This window comes from Carettochelys insculpta, chromosome 6, assembly GCF_033958435.1.
Source record: "Carettochelys insculpta isolate YL-2023 chromosome 6, ASM3395843v1, whole genome shotgun sequence".
Classification (NCBI taxonomy): domain Eukaryota; kingdom Metazoa; phylum Chordata; order Testudines; family Carettochelyidae; genus Carettochelys; species Carettochelys insculpta.
Window position 1 is genome coordinate 23,473,754 of NC_134142.1, and position 21,930 is coordinate 23,495,683.

At 44.2% G+C, this 21,930-nt stretch overlaps 1 protein-coding gene across 2 annotated transcripts in view; it reads right to left on the reverse strand.

Annotated features, from left to right (window-relative positions):
* PPP2R5C (protein phosphatase 2 regulatory subunit B'gamma) overlaps positions 1–14,241 on the reverse strand; it is a 151,790-nt gene extending 137,549 nt beyond the window's left edge. For both annotated transcript variants that reach the window (XM_074996501.1, XM_074996502.1), the window contains exons 1-3: positions 14,095–14,241; positions 12,210–12,275; positions 813–972 (exon numbers count right to left, since the gene is read on the reverse strand). In XM_074996501.1, coding sequence (XP_074852602.1) covers positions 813–972; positions 12,210–12,275; positions 14,095–14,121 — 253 coding nt within the window. In that variant the 5' untranslated portion in view covers positions 14,122–14,241. The remainder of the gene's footprint in view (positions 1–812; positions 973–12,209; positions 12,276–14,094) is intronic.
* Between the last annotated feature and the right edge of the window lie 7,689 nt (positions 14,242–21,930).

Genomic DNA, 21,930 nt, shown 5'->3' on the forward strand with positions numbered 1-21,930 from the left:
AAGGAAAAGTTTATCTCGGCCACTTCCAAACTACCTACAACACTGTTAAAACACAGGTCGCTCTACGGCTTTCACTTCCATCTTTTATGGATACCAAAAAATTATATGAACCCTGCTTCCAAACTCACCCTAGTACAACTAAAGGAATCTCTGGTCACTTTTATATCAGCAGATCAGCTCATCTAACCATCCTATAGTCCACGTTTGTGAAATTCTTCTGCTTTAACAATGCTGGTATCACTAAAGATTTTGCACAAAATGGACCATTAGCAAGAAACAAGTAACAATGACAGCAGTAATAAGTTAGAAATTTTCTCCCTTCACCAAAGCTGGTCAGTGTGGTTTCCAAATTACACAAAACCTAAGACTTCATTCAGAATTAAGTACTTTGTTAAGTAATTAGAAGGGAGAAACTTATTTACATTCAGACAAAGGATACAGACAAAATTGCTGCAAAAGGAGTGGGAGTGATGAAGGAAGGATGGACAACTGCATGGCCTGCCTGGGGGTATTGATGTGTGAAATCTAAGCGTCTCATTCTTGGTTATTCTTCTACTCAAAACCCAATTACTATTCCATGGGAAGAAGTAAATATCCCCTACACCATCACTTGGTCAAACTGTGCCCAAGTGTGTGACTTTTTTGGCAGGGGAGGGGGCACATCATGAAATCTTCATTTCAGTTGCACTAGAAGGCATTTTTATCAAGGAAAGTCAACTTTTGAAAATTGGAGTGTGTCTACTATTAACTTACCCCTAAGAATTCCAAACTTTAACATCACAAAAAGAGGGGAGGGGGGAAACAAACAATACCTTTTAAAGCTGGCAGTTTTTGGAGTTCTCTGTTATTGCTAACATTAAACCTTGAAGAACTCTGCCGTTTTTCCTTCTTCAGTACAGTCTGTGGAGCAGGTACTTTGATTTTAGATAACTGTGCTGTGGGAGGTGCGCTGTTTGTTTTTTTGTTAGACACCTGTTTAAAAAAAAAAAACAACAAACATACATTTCAATGTAGTTGAGCTTATGTTAAAACAGAATAGTCTAAGAACAGAGTTAGGTTACAGGCAAATTTGAGTTTGCCAGAAAGAGAATAAAATTCAAAATCAGCTTAGACTATATTACACCTACTTCCATGATTGCTCTTTCCGGGTAGCCAGTTTTGACTATACCACAGTATTTCCTCTGATGTGGAATATGATTGTCACTTATATTGCCTAATCTGTTAGGAACTGTCCATTCCCATCCCCCCGCCCCCCCACTTTTTTTTTTTTTTTTTTTTATAAACAGGCATGTCCATAGAGCTTACATGTCAGAGCTTTCCCTCCCTCCCCCTCTGGTCTTCGCCTGTCTTGTCTTTAAGTTATGTCACATCTATACTGTAATGAAAAGTGACGTGGTATTGCCATGGCTTGTCTGGGTTAACTGTTTTGGGATCACAGGGCTCAGTCTGCAAGACTATAAAATTGCAGAAGGATGAGTTACTGAGTCCACCAGACCCTGAACGTCTACATTGCTACTTTTAGCCCTGCAGCCTGAGTCAGTGCCTTTGCACATCTAGCAGCCACTCTCATCAGCTGCAGTACCTGTACACAGAAATCAAAAAAATTTGAACACTGCCAGGCCCTCCAGCACACAGGGGTAGAACTTCATTTCCTCCCAGTTTCCCACTCTACCTCATCCACGTACCACAAAAACATAAAACCAGACCATTTAGCTTTAAGCTATAGATAGACAGCACTTCCATCAGGCAGTGCCATCTACATAGAACATTATAATATGTTTGATTACAGGGGAGAACCCTCAATTAAGGATAGAATATCTATAAGTAAGCTAATTTTATGAGTATAACAAGAATTAAGCTACCTAGAAACATTACTGCAAACTTTTCAATGCTTTCTGAATTATCTGTACTGAAATGGCTCTCCAATTTACAATACGTTTTTACACAAATATACATACCTGAAAATACAACTGACACTTTCCTGTACCAAAACAATGCCTATTCTCCTTTTGTATTTCTAATATTGTCAAGTGTAAAATTGCTTAAAAAAAAAAACCACCACACTTGATTCCTGCTGTAGTTATTTTCAGTCTGACAACTTGTCAAAGTCAGAAGTTTAAATGCATGAGAGGTAAATATGGTAGCCAAAGTAGAATTTCATCTCAGCATGAACTTACAACCGATTTGGGTTTCTTGCATCTGTATTTCCACTGGAATACTGTTATCCTAAGTTTTAAAGCTACGTGGAGTTCACTTCTGCACAGACTACAAAGCACCGCTTCCCCATCAATTCATTACACGAGTTGTTCGCCACAGAACACAAAGCACTCAGTCAATAGCAACAGTTAACTCATTTTGTCATGGAACAGGAGAACTACAGACAATCTGCCTATTACTCAAGGTGAGCTGAACCTGGAATAATCCCTTCTTCTCTGGACATCAACTCAGGGCAATAACAGCAGCAGCCTTCCTGGTGATCGCATTCCCCTACATAAAACTACAGCACCTCCTATGCACACATTGCCTGAATGGAGAGCTGTGTAATCTTATCATCCAGCTCTCATGATGCTCTCACCCACAAAGCAGTCTCTCTATGATGCTCCACAGGGCAGGTACCTTCCATGACTGAACAACCAGCAAGACAGGAGTATTAGCCCATTCAAGTAGCACATTCAACAAGCTCAGAGTATCCTGTTGGAGATGCTCCCAATAATGAGAGAACTGATGGTGGGCTCTAGAGAAGTAACAGCTCAATGATTTCCTGGAATAATGTTCTTGGAGATGAGCTTCTTCTCAATTGTCAATGCAACAGATAGCAAACCTGTTCACTGAGTATGAACTTCAGTTGAGACTGGACCAGAGGACTGTTATTGAAGCAACCCATAGTTTTCCTCACTCTGTAACTTAGTTGTTTTCTTGTGGTGTGAAGGAATACAGGGTAGATGACAAGAAAAAGTCCAGAACCTGATCCTGGTATGTCACAATTCCTTAGATAGGGTGGAACTGAGATTATCAAGGCAGGTCTTAAAATATCATCCCATAAGTAACTTGGCTTGACTAACTCCAGTAGTTAGGAAAGGAGCAAGATTTGGAACAATGAGAAACGTGGCAAGTCTTTAAAGCTAATCACCTGCCATGACTAGTTGTCTGCACCAGTCACCTAGCCTGACCATTTCTTAACTCAATGATGGCAACTTGAAGGAGACAGCTTTTGGCAAAGTCCTTGGACTCAGAGGTAAAAAGTGGTTCTCTTATTGGACAAAATATCTGATAACCCAAGTTAGGAACAGCTGATGAAGAGCAGTGATTGTTGCACTAGACATTCATAATGAAATTTAGATCAGAATCATTTCAAGTCTAGTACCACCAGAAAATTTTCCCTAAAAGGACCCTGAAGAGTCAATATGGATACTTCATGCTTTCTTGGTCACTTCCTGTTACAGAAGTAAAAGGTATTAGATCAGCATAGTAGACTTCTTAGATCAACAGGCAGCACTGTAGCATACACACTTAGGTACACATAAGTGGCCTTAGTCAAATTTTGCACATAAACCAAGTCTCTTTCTATGATAGCATCAATTCCTGACCACCAGAAATAACTTCTGGCTAATACTTTCATGTGCAAAATTCCTGCATGTGTCATATCCAAAGTTACTCAGCAATCTCTTCCTGAAATAAGAACACATCCCCTCAAGAAGCAACATTTATGGGCCTATTGTCCATGTAGAAGCCATTTTAAAAACTATCAACTCTACCAGCAATTTCCCAGCTGGACATTTATCCTCTAGACCCATCCTAGATGAGTCAGCCATAAGTAGTGGGTTGGGGATAGAGAGGATTCCAAAACTTCAGGGGGAGAAGTAATCCAGCATCTGTAGTAGCATTCACTGCAGTGTATAGTGTTAGCAATTAACTTCTCTGGTTTGCACACAAGCATATAATCACAAGGACTTTGTACAAACACCCCACCATTGCATTCACAATGGCATAACTAGAGATATTGACTTCATAGTGGAGAGAATTCCTATAAGTGGCTTGTGGTCAGTATGAGTCTTAAAACACACTATAGCTGTTAATGTGGAATTCCTTGACTTCAGCAATGAAAGCAAGCACTTCTTTATGAATTTGTGCATACTTTCCCTTGGTGGACCATAAAGTTCTAAAACAGTAGGCAACAGCCATCCCTTCCCAGATGGAATAGAGTCTAAGAAGAGAAAGTTACTCACCTTGTGCAGTAATGATGGTTCATCGAGATGCATGTCCCTGTGACTGCTCCACTCTGGGTGTCAGTGTGTCCTTGCCCCGGAGCTTGGACAATCTTCTATAGCTGTGATTTCCCGTGCCGCACATGTGGTGCGATGCCTCCTCATGATATCTGGCATGGGCCCCTCCATTCCTTTTCTACCCAAGCAAACAGAGCAGGATGCTTCAAAGCAGAGGAAGGAGGGAGGGAAGTGAAGTACCCACAGGGGGACACATCTCAAAGAAGCATAATTACTGCACAAGGCAAGTAACTTCCTCCTCTTCTTCCAATAGTGTCCCTGTGGGTGCTCCACTCTGGGTGACTATAAAGCAGTAGTCACACTGAGGGTGGGTTTGGAGCCCAGTAACAAATTACAGGTGACAGAATTGCTTAACCCACATGAATGGAGGAAGCAATGGAAGCGGTATGCTCTTGAGAAAGGTGGTGGTGGTGGAAGACACAGAATGGGCAGTGACAGCACCCAGAAGCTCTTTTTGGTGAAGCACACAGCATGTGCAAATATAGAGATCCACTTGGACAGTCATTGAGATAAAAAGGGCAGGCCCTTGGATCACTCCACAAAGAATAGGAAGAGCCTAGGAGACTTGCACCAAGGCTTCAGAAGGAAATCTCGTCCTCCACTTGGTGGAACACCACCAACGCCGCAGCATGCACCTGGACTGCACTGAGGACAAGGGCTGACTCATGCAGGTACAGCAGGTAATCCAGGATGTCAGGAAGGGGCGTGGTGTGTGGAGGCATAGAATGATTAGCACTCAACCACCGAGAGAACCACATCCACTTGTAGAGATAGGCTTTGCTGTTAACAAGAACCCTCCTTATCTCTTCAAAGCATGCAATTTCAGCATTTTGGAACGACAAAGGAGCCACACATGGCGGCACAGCCTGAATGGATCAGGGTGAAGGGTGCAGCTGAAGTCCTGAGACAAAAGTTTGTAGCAAGGAGGAAGGGGATACAGAGTCACTACTGACAGCTGGTAGGGGTAAGCATACCATGTTTCTCTCATCCATGCAGGGGCCATTAGGACGAGTGAAGTCCAATCCAGTCTGAAATTGACGAGACACTTTTAAATCAAGGGAAGGGGTAGAAACACAAAGGATGTGTCCCATTTGGGGGAGCGTCTCCTCAGACCCACTCTGGAGCAATACTGATGACACTTTTCACAAAGAGGTCTATGCACGGCTGGCCCCAAAGCTAGAACATGTGGTTGAGGCTCATTGTGTCAGTTTCCCATTCACAGTGATTGCTGAGCAAGTGACTGCATTCACAGTCATGTTCAGTACCCTGGGAACATATGTGGCCACCTGGGTGATGTGGTGCTGAAGGCACAAAGTCCACAGTTTTATGGCTTCTGCGCACAGGGACAGAGACCAAACCGTGCCCTGATGGTTAATGTAACACATGCATGTGGTGTTGTCCATGAGGATGTCGGCTGACCTATGTGTGAGGTGCCACTGGAAATGCTGGCATGAGTAGTGGACTGCATAGTCTGACATTATTTAAGGATTGTCTCAGTCATGTGCATTGCAGCTCTTGAATTAGTGGAAAAAAATAGCTCTTTTTTTTGGTTGCCAACCCTTTGAGCAGGACTACTTTCCAGTCTGGGATCACCCATTCCCATTTCAAGGTTTTCCAGTTAGTGAGGTGAGCCAAAAGCAGCAAAAGGATTATGTTACTTCACCTCTATTTTCTGCCATGGATGGGAGGGGCAAGGAGCCTGCAGCCAGTGGGACCAAAGTCTCTGGGTGGCTCAGAGAACTAACAGGGGTCAGGCACTAGAGTAGGGGTCACTGCACCATCCCACATTCACCTACAGAAGAGGGAGAAAGTGGAGTGACCCAGACCTTGCTCACATAGCTTCCCCTGCTCCATCACCCAGGAGAGTGAGCAGAACAGCCCTAGAACTCACCAACAGGAAGCAGAGCAATGTGCCCAGGAGCTGGAAGAGCAGAGCAGGCTAGGGGAAAGAACTCCTTCCTGCTAGTCTGCCAGGCCACAGTGCTTGAGGGGAAGGGGCTTGGAGGAAAGATGGAGGTGACATTTCACCTATAAAATAACCCAATCTACCATCTGTTATTCATGACATGGTTTAGTCTGAATCACAATGCACAATATTCATTTCTGAAATGCAGCCATATTGCTGAATCATTGTTTAACATCACAGGTTTGGTAAGTATTCTTAATCCAAAGCTTGTGGGTAAAAGATTTTTGGCTCTACCCTTAAGAAAAAGAGATTTTTATTTAGGCTGTTTAAAGTATTTGCTTATAAAAAAATTTAACTCAGACACTTGAAAAATACATAGGAGAGAAAGATGTCAGATTCAGTATCCCAATCAGTCAAAACTTATGCCTGGTCTACACTAAAAAGTTGCACACCCTGAGCAACATGATTAAGCCGATCTAACCCACTGCATAGACATCACTATGTTGGCAGAAGAATGTTTGTCCATCTAGCTACAGCATCTCAGGGGAGTGGATTATCCTGCCCATCAGCATGGGCCCATTTCAAAAAGATGCAACATTTCAAGTTTAGGCAACCCTGTAGAAATCAATGTTGTAATCCACATTTGAAAAAACAAAGTCAGACAGTCTAAACTGTCTAAACCCTATTCCTAAAGTTTTTTAAAAAAAGAAAAAACCTTCTGTGTCACTGGTTTGACTTTTACTTGTCAAATAATAGTGTAACTACCATCCGATGGACAATATCGATGGTGTAAGTGGAACAAGTTAGTTCACACAGGTAACCAACGCGAGGCCAGACACTAAATGGGCATGAATACTGAAGCATCATCTTACCTCAGAGATGGCCTTATATCAGGGCGGAAGTACATTTCAAGATGCATAGTTGTTGGAAATTTGGCACAGATAACAGACTAGAGACCTGGGCTGTTATAACTGTCAAGCAGATAAAAGCTTTCTGCACAACCTTAGGAAAATTGCTTTTCTTGCCTTCCACATGTCAGTTTTCCCAACTGGAAACCTGGGAAGAATGCTTAGTGATATTTCATTTTTTTATGAAAATGAGATCACTGAGATCCACAGATAAAAAAACACCATAGCAGTCTAAATCGTGCATTCAGATAGGTGCTACATAAATGCCTATAAATAAAATGTTTGTGGGACACTGCTGCTTGTGTTGTCCCTGTTCTTTGAATAGAGGACAATTTCTAGTCCCTGCAATCTGGCATTTTTCACATGCATTAAATTCACTTAAACACAACATATGCCAGCACATTTCTAAATCTGTTGGTGGTCTAGAGAAAGATTTAAATATCTCTTTATCCAAAACATCAATTAACCAAAGGTAGTTACTGAAATAAGGGTCATATTTCACAGAAACACTCTTTTCATGTGAAATTCTAGGATTACCTGCATGAAAATCTCTTTCAGAATAGCCACATTTTGGAGGAAATCAGCACATAAGCTTATAATACTTCCTGAAACTACCAAGTCTTCAATATGTTGACAAATTTCTTTCTATGCATGCCTATAGCAGATTAGCACACACCGTGGTTAGCTATTTGCCTTAAACCTGCAACATACTATTCTTTCATATTACAACATGCTGAATTATCTTGTCAATAAAGCTACAACAGTCAAGTGTTCAAGATTTCATTTTCCTTGTGACTTTACCTTGCAGACTGAAGATGTTTAAGTTCATAATACGTTTGGGCTGCATCTTGCTCAGCACAGCTTCCTCGTCTTATTTTCTCCCTCTTTCACCACAAAAAAAAATCACCCATAATAAAGAATTGTGACTCTGCTGCTCATTCATGTAATACTTCATAATAGGTAACACAAGAAGAAACACAAATGCAGTAGTATGTTCTTCCACTGAGAAATTCACCTGCCAGGTAACTTTTTTAAAATATAAAATAACTCAGATGAAATTTAGCAAATCCAATAAGAAATCACAAAAAAAAATTATATTTCCATCTAATATTTGAAATGCCTCAGCACTTATTTAATTCTAGAGAACTTCAATTTCCCTAGTAAAAGATACGAAATGATAAAGTGTGTTAGCTTTACTCTCATCAACAGTTGTCACTTAGAAGTGTTCTGACACCCGCAGTTAGGCTATGTTTAGACTGAGAGTATTATTTTAGGATACAAAGCTACCCTGAAATAGCAATGCTGAGGCTTTTCACGGAGCCCAAAACAGCAGCAAGCTACTCTAGTTTTGCTACCCCCTCGTTGTGAGAGGGGTATGGAACTTTCAAGATAGCCCCTTATACTGAACTTGGTGCTCTACAAACTGCACCAAAGTTCTGAATAAGGTATTTCAAAATAATTTACACAATCTGCATTGTGCAAATTGCATACATTATTTTAAAACAACAAAGCAGTCTAAAACAGTCTTAAAGATACAGGGGTCAAATCAATTTACTAGGGAGATTCAGTTTACCCCTAGTTGTAGAATGAATTGACTTGCATACTATGCTGCAGCTCAGATTACACATTGAGGAAGGCCAAAGCAGCTGACATTATTTTCCCTTGTCAAACTTCAAATAACTCAACATGAATTCATCAGCTAGCACATTATGACTATGTTACTCAGTGGTAGCAATAAATAAATGGACCATGATAATATGCGTCTTATAGTACCTTTCCGCTCATGACAAAAATGAAGCTCACTAGAAATATGATGGATAGTAACAGAAGTAGCTGTGTTAGTCTGCATTCTTACAAAACAAACCAGCAGTCATGTAGCTCGCCTTATAAATTATTTTGTTAGTCTTTAAAGTGAGACATGGTTGCTGGTTTGTTTTGTTAGAAATATGATGCTCACGATGTAAGGTGAAAAAAATAAAAATACATACTGTGTGTCCCAATTCTTGTGTGGGAATGGGAGGAAAGCAAAACATTCCTTTTACACAGCAGGGAAGCAAGTGTTTGAACTAAGACATTTACAAAAAGGGACATAGAAGGGCATGTGCTTTTCAGAAAAGCAGTTTTGTTGGACTGACACACTTTAGGGAATTCAAAACCTACTCAAACACTGACTCTGAAATTTCCAAAAGTAAGAAGTCTAATACCAGGTCTCCAGAAGACATGGGAAATAGAATGAGTACCAATTTAATTGACCCATTTGAAGCCAACTGGTTGACAAAAGTAAAAGTGAAACAGCAAGTAAGAACACAAAAGCAGTAACAGAAGAACTGTCAGTCAGAAATGGAACAGGTCAGTGTATGGTTCTAAAAATGATTATAGAAACACAGTGCAAGAATGGATTTCAAAAGATCATCTAGTACACCTCTCTGTGCTGGGGATGGGGGGGGTTCAGGCTTGCAGGGTGGAGAAGGGCCCTCTGAGCATGCTCCAACTGCAGCCTGAATATAAAAGCCAGGGAGACCAGTCAGTTGGGGCTGGCCATGAGGGGAGAAGGAGCTCCTGCTCTGACTTGGAGCAGCAGCTGCCAGAGTTGGGGTAGCTACCATTTGAGGTGGAGTAGCAGCAGCAGCCGCAACAGAAACTGCTGCCTGAGGTGGAGCAGTAGTGGCAGCAGCAGCCACTGCCAGAGCGGCACGTCACATCTGGAAGATGTAAGCACCACCCCAGGGCAGGGAACCAGGCCACCGGGAGAGCTCAGCATGTTGCAGAGCGACTCCCTGCTGAGCTGGTGGCTGGGGACGTACACCCACCACCAACAGGATCCTGGGCTCCAGCATGGTGGAGAGAGGGCTCGAGCTCCCCTACTCCCACCCCACAACCACAAGGAAGTGGGAATGTGACCTGCTAGTATTGACTAGGCCACCAGGGCCTGACTGGGCACTACTGGCTAGGCTGCTGAGGTCAGGATATTGACTTGTCCACCAAGACCCAAATGGGGATGCAAGACCCCAGAAGAGGCACAGGGCAGGAGGCCCCGCCACACAGCCTTTAACAGTTGAGAGTCCTTTCCTCATAGGTCGGTTTTCTAAACCTTATCATCATGTTTGTTGCTCTTCTCTGGCTTCTCGCCAATTTGTCCATAACTTTCCTGTGTCCCCTAAACAGACACAGAACTCAAAGTGAGACTTCTCCACTGCTAAGCAAATCGGGACAGCTACTTCCCATATATTATACAATACTCCTGTTAATACATACAAGAATGAATCTATTTTACCAATTCTATCAGACTGTAAAACTGATGTGAGCGTAGACAAATACAAATTGAACATCCTTTTCAGTGTTACCATTACCTAGTAAGTTATTGCCCATTTGAAATTGTGCATTTCATTTTTTATTCTACTTTTCATCTGTGGTTAATGAATTTTATATTGTTGATTTCAGGACAAATTCTTCAATTTGAAATGGTTATTTTAAATTCTAACCCTATCCCCAAAGTACTAGTAATCCCTCCCACAGAGGTCATAAGAGAAAAGCGGCAGTCCAAGAACAAGACTGTTATACAAGACTTGGATCTTCACAACTTCTAAGAGGTCACGTAAAAGAGATGGACAAGCATTCAGTTCATGAAGAAAAAAAAAAAAAAAAAAAGGCTACTGGCAACAGAGGAGGAAGATGACAAAGCAGCTGAAAAAACTAGGATAGGCCTCTGGGAAAGAAAAAAAATTGGGCCTTATACCTGACAAAAAAGGTAGGAGGAAGGAAAAATTACTCCTGAGGGAATTCTGTGCCAACCAAATAAACTGTGCACAGTTTTAAAATTCTGCACAGTTTACTTATAAATAATAAATGTGGAAGCTCCAGCATGGCAGTAGGGAACACAGGCCACTGACTGCACAGAGCTGGGAGATCACCCTGTGGCCACCTGCACCCTCTCTCCTGTCCACCAATGGATTCAGTATTGAGGATGCACCTATCCCACACCAGAAACAAGCTGGAGCCTCGCCCTTCTGCACTAGGCATGGGTATTCAAGCTCAACCATCAAGATCCACAAGGGGAAGGACTGTGTATTTGGAAAGTTGAGGGAAATATCCAGGTATGGGGTGAGAGTTCTGGATGGGCAATCTAGGTACAGGCAGCTCAGTGGGAGTATGTGCAGGATGTAAATGCATAAGGGCTCATGGGGGGTGGAGTGGGGGTTCCAGCAGCAGGGGCAATTGGACTCTGCAGGAAGGGTCAGATAACGATGCTTGTGGGCTCATCAGGGAGGATCTGGGATGGGGAGAGGATGATGCTTGGCGTGGGAGGTCTAGATGTCAGGGGGGCTGGGATGCTGGCAGCTTACTGGGGTGGGTCTTTAGCAGGGTGAGCAGTTGAGTACAGCAGGTGCAGAAAAGGATGGTCTGCGTGTAGGGGGACTTCCAGATATAGCGGGCTCTCAAAAGCAGGGTGGTGGTTTGGTTGATGGGGGAGCAGGAAGGAACATGTGGGTGTGTTCAGAACTTCTTGCAGCCAGGGAGCTTTCAGGGGGTGGGTCTGACCCAGCTCCAGCCCCAGCTGTTCCTTGAAAGGGAAGAGCAAGTCCCATCCTCATTCACTCTCAGCCCAGCTAGTAGCAGAGCACAGCACAGGGTAGAAGTCTTTAGCAAGGACATCCCAGGCTTCTCCTCCACAGCACTATCCTTTTGCTGGCTGCTCCAGGAGCCCGAAACCACATGCCTGCACTGCTGGGGAGGGTACATCCCTTTGCTTCTACATCAAAATGTCATTTCTCTGCAGAGAAGTTAGTAAATCTCTGGAAGACTTGAAGTTTGCTGGCAGAGTTACCTTGGGAGGAAAAGAAGCATGCCTGCAGCAGTCAAAGAGAGCAAGCCAGAGCTATTGGGAGTAGAAAGCAAATCGAGGATTAACCATAGCTGATTTTATTTCACTGAAGGCTTGTCTCAAAAGTTGTATGCAGCTTTGTAAAACATTTTCTCTGCCAAAGGAGCCCTAATGGTTTCCAAGAAACAAACATCTGCCATCTCTAAGTTAAATCAAAGTGGGAAAAATACTCTTGAAAAGTCTTATTTGTGAGAATACTTGGGAAGACTACATGTTCTAGCAATAATTACCTCATGTTCTTGGTTATCTTGTCCATCTTTACCACTTTTGCCACTTTTGCCCAATTTTGCAGGTTCCTGAAAATTAAAGAGATTTTATAAATTTTGGCAACTTCAAGATTAATTTCAAAAAATAATCAAATGCTTTCAGTCAAGTAACTGACTATTCAAAGATCTACATAAAAATATGCAATACAGATTAAAAAGGCCTAGAAATTTAACTATACTATTAACATTTCAGTATCAGACACTGCACAAATACTTAACTGTTTTCTCCTTCAAAAATGTGTTCGAAACAGTTGTTCCTCACATTTACACCAATGAATCTTATAGCTATTTATACCTAAGAAAACAGAGGCAGAGTGCAAATAATATGCACAAGGCACAGAGAATCAGCATTTTTTTCCCACCATGGGTTTTTAGCCTTTTGTGATGCTTTGAAAGCAGGGTAAGCTGTTATAGTGTAAGCATCGGGATTTATGGTACTGTACCACACATACGTAGCTGCCACAAACAATTAAAAACCCAGCATTAAATCTAGGTCTGTAATCCATGGGCGTCTCCTCACGTTGAGAGCTGCACTTTGGCTACATCCAGCACCTATGTCTCTCACTTTAGGAGAAAGGACATGAAAGGAATGCAAACATTAACATAGTCTACAACTTTTATGCATCAATATAGCAGCTGTATTTTAAGGTGCAAAAACCTATATCATGAAATACAGAGAAATCCACAAGCAACTGATTTTAAACAGATGTGGAATTGCTACAAAGCTCTGCCTGAAGGCAAGGAAGTAGAGGGAGCTACCTAGTGGAACAGGCACAGAATGGTAGTCAGAGTTCTGAGTTCCTCTCCTGACTTTAAACACTGACTCCTTCTAAATGTTTTCCACTCCCACATCCCTCATCTTAGTATCTGAGCACTCTATGTGGAAATCAACAACAGCAGCAGAAGTCCCAGTGGTCTTCAGAATGGGAGACACGCTGGAGATGCCATGAGGTAAAACTCTGCTTGGGCCTAAAGCAAGTCAATGTCTCAGTTGCCCTGTTTGTAAAACGGGAGCAGTGTTATTAGACTGAGCAGGGAGGAGGCTGCCAGCATTGTTTGAAAGTTGCAGAGTGAATTTGGATGGTTCCACGAGCAGCAGGGCAGTCATAAATCAAAGCACTACAGTAAAGCTAAGCTACCCAGGAAAGCGCATAGATGCCAACTTTAAGAATCTGATGAAGCAGGTCTTTGCCCACAAAAGCTTATGCTCCAGAATATGTTAGTCTGTAAGGTGCCACAGGACTGCTTGTTTTTGAAGATACAGACTAACCTGACTGCCTCTCTGATAACTTTAAGAATAGCCTCCCCCAAAGAACTCCACCCCTTAAAAATAACCTTTCCCACAGAGAGCAGCAACACCCACTGTGCCCCCAAATTAACATCTCCAGAGCAACCCACTACTGCTCCTTCCTATACCCGATAACACAGCCAACGCCTGGTACTCCCGCCCCTGAGCGGTTACCCCATTCACGCCCCCACCAGTAAACCCCCTCTGCCTCTTGGTCACAACCCCCAGCTGCACCCCTCTCCGAGGTGAGGCAGAGGAGAATCGGGCCCCAGAACCTCGGGGAAAGGAAACGCAACATCGCCGGGGCTAGGCCCACCGCCCACCGGCGCGGAGAGCCCCGTTCTCCGCCGCCGCCCACGGCGAGCATCCCACAGCCCTTCGGCAGCCACTGCTCGGACCGGATCGGACCGCCCCCACAGCAGCGCTCGCCCGTCTCCCCAGGGCCGGGACCTAGGCAGCTCCCCCAGCGCTCGCCACCCCTCCCTCAGCGGCTCGGCCCCGGGCCCCTCTCTCGCCGAGGCCTGTTCCCCGGGCCTCAGCGCCGCGGCCGGCCTCACTCACCTTCTCCTTCTTGTTTTTATTCGGCATGACCGGTCAGTGGGCGCCCGGGCCGGAGCGTCGCAGCCTCCCAGGGTCCCGCTCAGAGTCCTCACTGAATCTCCCCCGCCCCACTCAAGCTCTTCCCCTTCTCCGGCTCCCGGCGGCAGCAGCGGCAGCCTCTTCTCCGCCCAGCTGAGCCGGGACGCTGCCTCGTCATTGGCTGTTCCCTATCACGTGGGATAAACGTTCCCTCCCCCCCTTCCCGTGAGCCATGGGGCAGAGCTGTCTCCGTCCCAGCGTCGCGGGGCGGCTGAGGCTATTGGTACTGCCTGGAGAGCGGCCTCCTGCCAGAGCCACGCCCCCTGCTGCCGGCCCCGCGCTCCTCGTCTAGAGCCGCTTCTTCCCCCGCCGCTCTGAGGGCTCTTCTCCAGCGCTGACCGGCCGGGGTAGCGCTCCCCGCTCCCCCGCCCGCGGGCAAGCCGCAGAGCCGCCTCGTGGGCGGGCCGAGCTCTCTCTTGGGGTACATCTACACTTCCCGGAAGAGTGATGCGGTCGGTCTAATGGGGTTCGAGTTAGCACCTGCTGGGGTTACCCTAAAGCGAACTATGAGGGCTCCACCGTTGCCCAGGGTAGTTCTCGCATTTGCAGGAGCAAGGGAAGTCAGTGGGAGAGTTTGTCCCCTTGACCGTCTGGTGCGGGGACTGCAGGGCCAGGTCTGCGCTGGGGATAAAATCGAATTTAAGTGTATTAGGTCAATTTTGTAAATCATCAGTCTTCAGCACAGCGCTCAATAGGTCACTTTTAAGGGGCTGTGAAGGTTGACTTTTGTACCCCCGATTTCACCAGGAGTGATGCTGGAATGTCGACTTATGCAGGTGCAGACTGTAGCATTATTAACACTGATTTTATTAGGCTCCAAAAGGATCCCACAATGCCCCCAATATGTCCTTTCTGGTCATTGCTTCACCTCCACTGCTCTCAAGGCGAGCAGGAAGTAGGTGACAGGAAGCAAGGGTCATCAGCCTGGGAATTCTGAATTCATTTCTTTTATTTTATGGCCAGGTGGCAAGCAGATCACCTACTAGCCATGAACAGTAACAGAGAGAAAGCCGTGCTAGTCTATATACTATGAAAACAAAAAAGCAGTCCAGTAGCGCTTTAAAGGTTAACAAAATAATTTATTAGGTGATGAGATTACGTGGGTCTGCCCCATGGAAGCTCATCACCTAATAAATGATTTTATTAGTCTTAAAGTGCTACTGGACTGCCTTTTTTTTTTTAAACTAGCCATGAGTTCACAGGGTCACAAAAGAGCCCCAGCATGGAGCTATCAGGAGATCCAGGATCTTATTTAGGGTAATCTGTGCTGAGGAAACTACAAACCAGTAAAAGAAATGCGTACATTTATGGGAAGATTTCCCAGGGCATGCTGAAGAAAGGTTACCCAGGGATGCCCAACAATGATGGCTGAAAATCCAGACTCCCCACCACCACATGGTTGCTGGGCTCTGCAGACCCTGCTTCCAAACAGGAGCCTGTCCTTCCCAAGCCACCAAGCAGCTAGTGGGCTAGCCCTCCTCTCCACCCCCGCCCCAAGGCCACATAGCTGCCAGGCTATGTGGCCCATGCTTCCAGACATGCCCTCTTCTGCGCGCAGTTTCAGTGCTTGAGAAGGCTTTGTGGCTGCACAGGATTTAGCAGGAGAGGCTGAGAAACTTGTTTTGTGAACTGTACATTATCTGGGCTGCCCCTCCCAAGCCCCCGTGAAGGCTACGTGGCTAGACCTTGCCCCACCCCACCAGATGGCTGCTGGGCTGTGCGGACCATACTTCCAGACAGCGGCATGTCCTGTCCTGCACAGGGCTTAACCTTGTGGTGTCCTCCCAGAGCTAGCAAGAAATACTACAGTCAACATGCTAAGCCATAAAGAGGAGATTCCCTACAGCATTTAACAATGTACCTTTAATGGGGCTGCCCCTCCCAAGCCACAATGCAGCTGGTGGGCTAGTCCCCTTCCCCCAACCATGTAGCTACCGGGCTGTGTGGATTGTGCTTCCAGACAGCATCATGCCTTGTTCTGCATGGGATTTCAGTGGGGTTTCAGTGCTTGAGAAGGCTTTTTCCCAGCACAGGATTTTGCAGGAGAGGCTGAAAAGCATGTTTTGTGTGCTGTGCATTTTATGGGGCTGCCTCACCACAAGGGTCCATGCAGCTGTTACATTTTTAACCGGTCCCTGCTGGAACTCTGCTTCAGGAAATCTGTCTCTGCCCTCTGCCCTGTTCTGCATTGGATATTTTCTAAAAAACATTGTCTTCTGTCCCTTTTTAAAAAGTAACTCCAACCCAAGAGGTTATTTGGTTAAAGAGAGTTTGCTCTGCTCTCCCTGCAGGGCCACACTTCCTTCTCAAAGCGTATGGCTCAGGGAACAATTTCCTATGAAGGAATGGAACTTGTGGAGTCTCTCTCTTCCTTCCTCTCCCACACAGACAGTTGAGCTAGGGCTCCTTTACCAGAAGAGGCAAAGGAATCCCTGCTATTTACAGGATATATCATTCTTCAGTGGAGCCAACAGAGAATAGTCTCGAGTTCATCTTTCCTCAACTTTTTTATCATCTAATACTTCCTTAACTTTTCCTTCTCTTATCTTTTCTTTAGTCTTGGATTCCATAATCAGTTGTGAAGTAATTACAGTGCTTGAGCCACTACTACTGTTTAATATTGTTAAACTATTCAGCTTATTCAACTCTCTACCTCAAACCTGGCTCCTTCAGCCCAATTTAAAATCTCAGCCACTCTGTCTCTACACTTGCATTTATTTGTTCCACATATCTTTGACTCATTAAGCAGGTAGTTCAGACAAAGGTATATTAAAGCAACTGATATTTTCAATTTTGAGTTGAGATATTTCAGCCCATTCTCAGCTGTTGAATTCCCATGAAAAAGTATTCTCCTGGGTTTCCTTCTCTTTTTTCTTTAGTCTGGGATTTCATAATGAGTCTTGAAGTAATTACAGTGCTTGAGCCATTACTACTTCTGACAAGGTCCTTGCCTCGTGTTGGAGACATCTGTGTAATGGCTCCTTCCCCCCATTCAAACCACTAGACATCAATGCCCTCCCAGTGTTGGAGAGAGAACCCACAAGTCCTAGCTATCAGGCCTCCCACCCTATAATTTACTAAACTCCACTACTAGAGCGGAAAGAGAACATGTCATTGTATCTTCTTTCTTTGTGAAGATAGTGGTCCATGTGGCCACTACAGATTATTCCATTTGGTATCTACACTAGCCACACATAGCATGTGGGTATCATGGGCTTCACTGGGGAAGAGACTCTTGGGCCAGAAATAGTCTTCTCTGAATTTACTTTAAGTAATGACAGTACTTGAGCCACTACTGTGCTCCGGGCAGATTGGCACATCAATAGCCATCTCTGAGGGTGGCAGTCATCAAAGTGTAGTGATGTAGGGTAGGCTTCGGAAAAATGGCCGTTTCTTTTCAATGGCAGGGGAGAATGAGAGCAATGCACTCCAGGATTATGACATCACACACCCAAAACCACTTGCAGAGACTTTTTTCTCACAAGACCCTGTCACAGAAAGCCAAAATGCAACAGGGCTGTGAGGACTGTGGGATATGTGCCCACAATGCACTGCTGCCACAGTCGACTTTAGACAATTTAGTGGGGACACACTAAGTCAACTTTGTGAGCAGGTGTGGACACTCAGCTTCAACTTGATAAAATCTAGTGTTACAAAGTTGACTTTTAACAAATTCAACTTTATTCCCAGTGCAGACATGCCCCAGGAAAAATAAATTTAGGATAGGCTCACATAGTTGGAGTTGCATATCTTAAATGGATTTTTACCTGTAGTGTAGACCTGGTTTTGGGCTAACATAACACCATTGAACCAGAGGCACAAACTTGGTCCACAGGCTCAGGGCTACACCTGGAGATAGTCCTCATCCTCGGCACCAGCAAAGCCTGAGCTGCTCACAGTGGGACTGCCAGGTGCTCAGCTATTCCAGGCTTCCTTATTGAGTACAGTAGAAGTCCATCTAAGACCGACTCCCCTACCGACAGTAATAGGCTGAAGATGCTCAGCATCTCTTGGGCTTAGGTACCCCAATACGTGATTACAGTTAACCCATGAGGCATAGGCTGTTTTAAATTTATTATCTTTTTCAGTGAACTTGCATATTCCCAGAGGATAGGATGTGAGTCTGGAGCTTCAAAATAGCAAGCAGTCCTGTAGCACCTTAGAAACTAACCAGTTTATTAGGTCATAAATTTATACATTATTCCATTCGGCCCACTCTCTGCAAAGATTATAATTTGAAAACAACAGCTACTTTTTAATTCTCTCAAACCAAATATAAAAAGGTATCAAAACACCCCTCAACAAGCAAGTATCTTTTCTCTTTTGTGCTTATTTTAAAATTATTATTAGTATTACCATAGTACCTAGAAGCTCTGCTCAAAGACCAGACTTAATTGTGTGAAGTGTGGTAAAATGACAGAACAAAATGATTTGTGCCCAAGGACCTTACAATTTAGGTATAAAGTAAGAGACAACAGGCACAGATAAGGAATACAAGCAAACTATGAGACCCTATTCAACAGCCTGACTTTGCACACCAGTCTAATTGTCAGGGTGTTGGGTTTTTTTAAAATATTATTATTTTTGGTAGACCTTATAGAAAAAGATCTTGAAGGACAGTTTTGAGGACAGACCATATGTTATCTTTACAGATGTTTCAGGAGACCTCTTCCCACTCATATGGGGCAGCATGGTAGAACGTACAAGTTGAACTTCTCTAGCCCAGCATCCTCAGGATCTGACCAGAGAATTTGCAGAACTATGGGAGGTCAACATCATCTAACAACATTACCATCATTTCTGCTGCTTATTGGGTTCTTAGGAAGATATTCAGAGGTAAAATAAAGCTAAATAACAGCACAGAACACTGAGAGCCAGGACTGATGGCAGTAAACAAACTTTATGGGACCACTGGGAAACTTGGCCACACCCATTATAAGCAGACATCCAGCTAACTAAAATCATGCAGGACCATGGATATTACCAGACTAGAGAGTGTCAGAAGAGAGAAATTCAGCCTGTACCAAGGTATTTAATCAAGAAGCTAACAAGGAGGGAAGAGAAGAGAGGGGCAGGGTTAAGGAAAGGGTCTTTGCAGCAGTATACTGAATGGATATAAGTAGAACAAGGAAACATTTGTCAAGGCCAGAGAGAAAAATGTTGCAATAACTGAGATGCAAGATGAAAGCCTGACCAAGTGTTTCACCACCATGCAGATGATTCCCTCTCATCATCCACATGGATCTAGTTAGATTTCTATTGCTCTGTGCCAAATGAAGAGATGGTCAAAGTCAAACAGCAATACTAGAATATAAAGGCTGAAACTGATATGTTGAACAAAAAATTTCTCCACACCTATGCCTCAGTTAAAGCAGCCAAATCCTACCCCTAAAAAGTGATCAAAGGTATTAAACCACTTAATCAATCCTGAGTGCCTATAGCCCATAATAAAACCCAGCACCATGCACTGCAAAGAATTACCATCCAACTTTGGCAAAAAGACGATCCACTTTTGGGGAAGCTCAAACAGCATGGATTTTGTACAGAAAATGCAGTTTAATAATTCTTTGGGTATACCCTTCAACTAATGTCTGGGTACTAACTCACACTGAATTCTATTTAGAGACATTCTCTTGAGTAAGGCTCTGTCCTGCTGACATGGTCTGCTGTGCTATAAAGGTTAAACAGTAATTTATTCAGAGCTATATACAAATCAAACTCTCCTAGAAGAAATCAACAGCCTAAATTCAGAACTGCACCTATTTACAAAACTTAATATATCAGTGCAACTGGATTGTTATAAATGACCAGATAGATTTAGACAGTGCTTTTTTGTTTAAAAAAAAGAAAAAAAAAAGAGGAGCTGGTACTCAGCCAGCTCACAGCCCATTCTCTTCAGCAAATCATGTGGGTGGGGCTTCCGAGGTGCCAGTACTTAGTACTGGCAAGTACCAGCACAAAAAACCCACTGGGCTTATAGATATGAAATCTAGAAAGCTTCAGACAGGTAGCCACATTAGTCTGCTCCAAATCTGATGAAGTGGTTCTTACCTACAAAAGCTCATTACCTAATAAATAAAATAATTACTATTTATGATGCTTCAGGACCACTTGCTTGTTTTAAGTCTAGAGAGAACCATTGTGATCATCTAGCCTGACCACCTGCATAACATAGACTAGGAGTCTGCAACCAAAATAGTGAGAAGAGCCATTTTTTCAAATTCAGTTGCAAAATCTATAATTCAAGAGCCTCAATGCACATGAATACGAGACTGTCCTTAATAAATAACATCAAACTGTACTTTTTGTCACCCCTATTTTAAGAACAACGCACACACAATGGTTTGTACCAGTTAGAATGTTGTTACCCCCATCTCCAGGCTTTACCCACTTCAGCCCCCAATCCACCCACCTATCCCCAAGCTTTACCCCCAACACCCCCAAACCACCCCCACCCCCAGGCTTAACCCCCATCAGCTCCAAACCAGCCCTCCCATCCCCAGGCTTAATTCCTATCAGCCCCAAACCCACACCCCCATCCCCAGGACTTACCTGCCTAAGACGACTGCCTCTCCTGCTGCTCCCCACTGCTGCCTGGGTGTTTATTTTAAGGGTTGTTCAAAGGAAAGTGACTGATTTCAGCTGGGAGAAGAAGAAAGCCAAGGGTTGGGGGCAGACAACCTGCAGCGCCCCAAAGCAGGAGGAAGTCACTGCGCCAGGTGCGCACCCTGGGCTCAACACAACCATGGCAAGCCATGCGGTCCAGCCCTGCTCACACTGGCTTGAGTGCGGCAGGAGGCTCAAAAAGCCCTTCACGTTGAACAGCAGCTCCCTCATGACTGGAGGTAGAGCCCTCTCACTCTCGTTCTGCCAGCTGGCAGCTGCCTGGCCTCCTGCTCCTTTTCCTTAGAGTGGCTCTGGCAGGGCAAGCTTGGCCACCCTTCCCCCAGCTCTCCTTCCCCCACATACAGCATGCGGGCTGCTGCCATCTTCCTCTTGCGGGCTCCCTGCTGCCACTGACACCACTTTCAGCTCTGGAGCCTGCCAGTGCTTAAACAAAAAACCTACAGCCCATTTTAACAGTGAGCTTTGTTTAAGCGGCAGCAGCCTACAGAACTACAAGTGGAGTCAAGATCGGCAGCACCCAGAGCTGCAAGTGGCTCCTTAAAGAGCAGCACGCCACTCCGGAACCCCAGGTTGCCGACCACTGACATAGACTATAGAAGTTCCCTGTGTTAATTCCGCCTTCAAGTTCAGTAGTTGCCCTTGAACCACAGCATATCTTTCAGAAAAATATCCCACCTGGATTTTAAGATTTTCAATTTCAGAGAATCTACCACAACTCTTGTTAAGTTGTTTCAATGATCAGTTTATCCTGTGCTAATCATTTATCTTATTTCTAATCTGAATGTTTCTAGCTGCAACAACTAGGGGTTCTTGGTATACCTTTACCTTTATCCAATTTTCACTTCACATATAGGTATTTATAGACTGTGATCAAGTCACTCCTTTGCCTTCCTGTAGGTGAGCTAAATAGATTAAATTTCTTAAGTCTTCACATATGGCAAATTTTATGTCCAACCAGTTACTTTAATTTTGCTTTTTGTTATTATTTGAATATTCCTACTATTGTAAGTCTCTGTGAGATTTTCTGCAATATTTTCTTTGTGTCCTGCTTTCTGCTGTATTAAGCAAGATATATGTATTGATGTACTGCCTTCATCACCTCCCCTGTCAAAGAAAAGCTTAATTTTACAT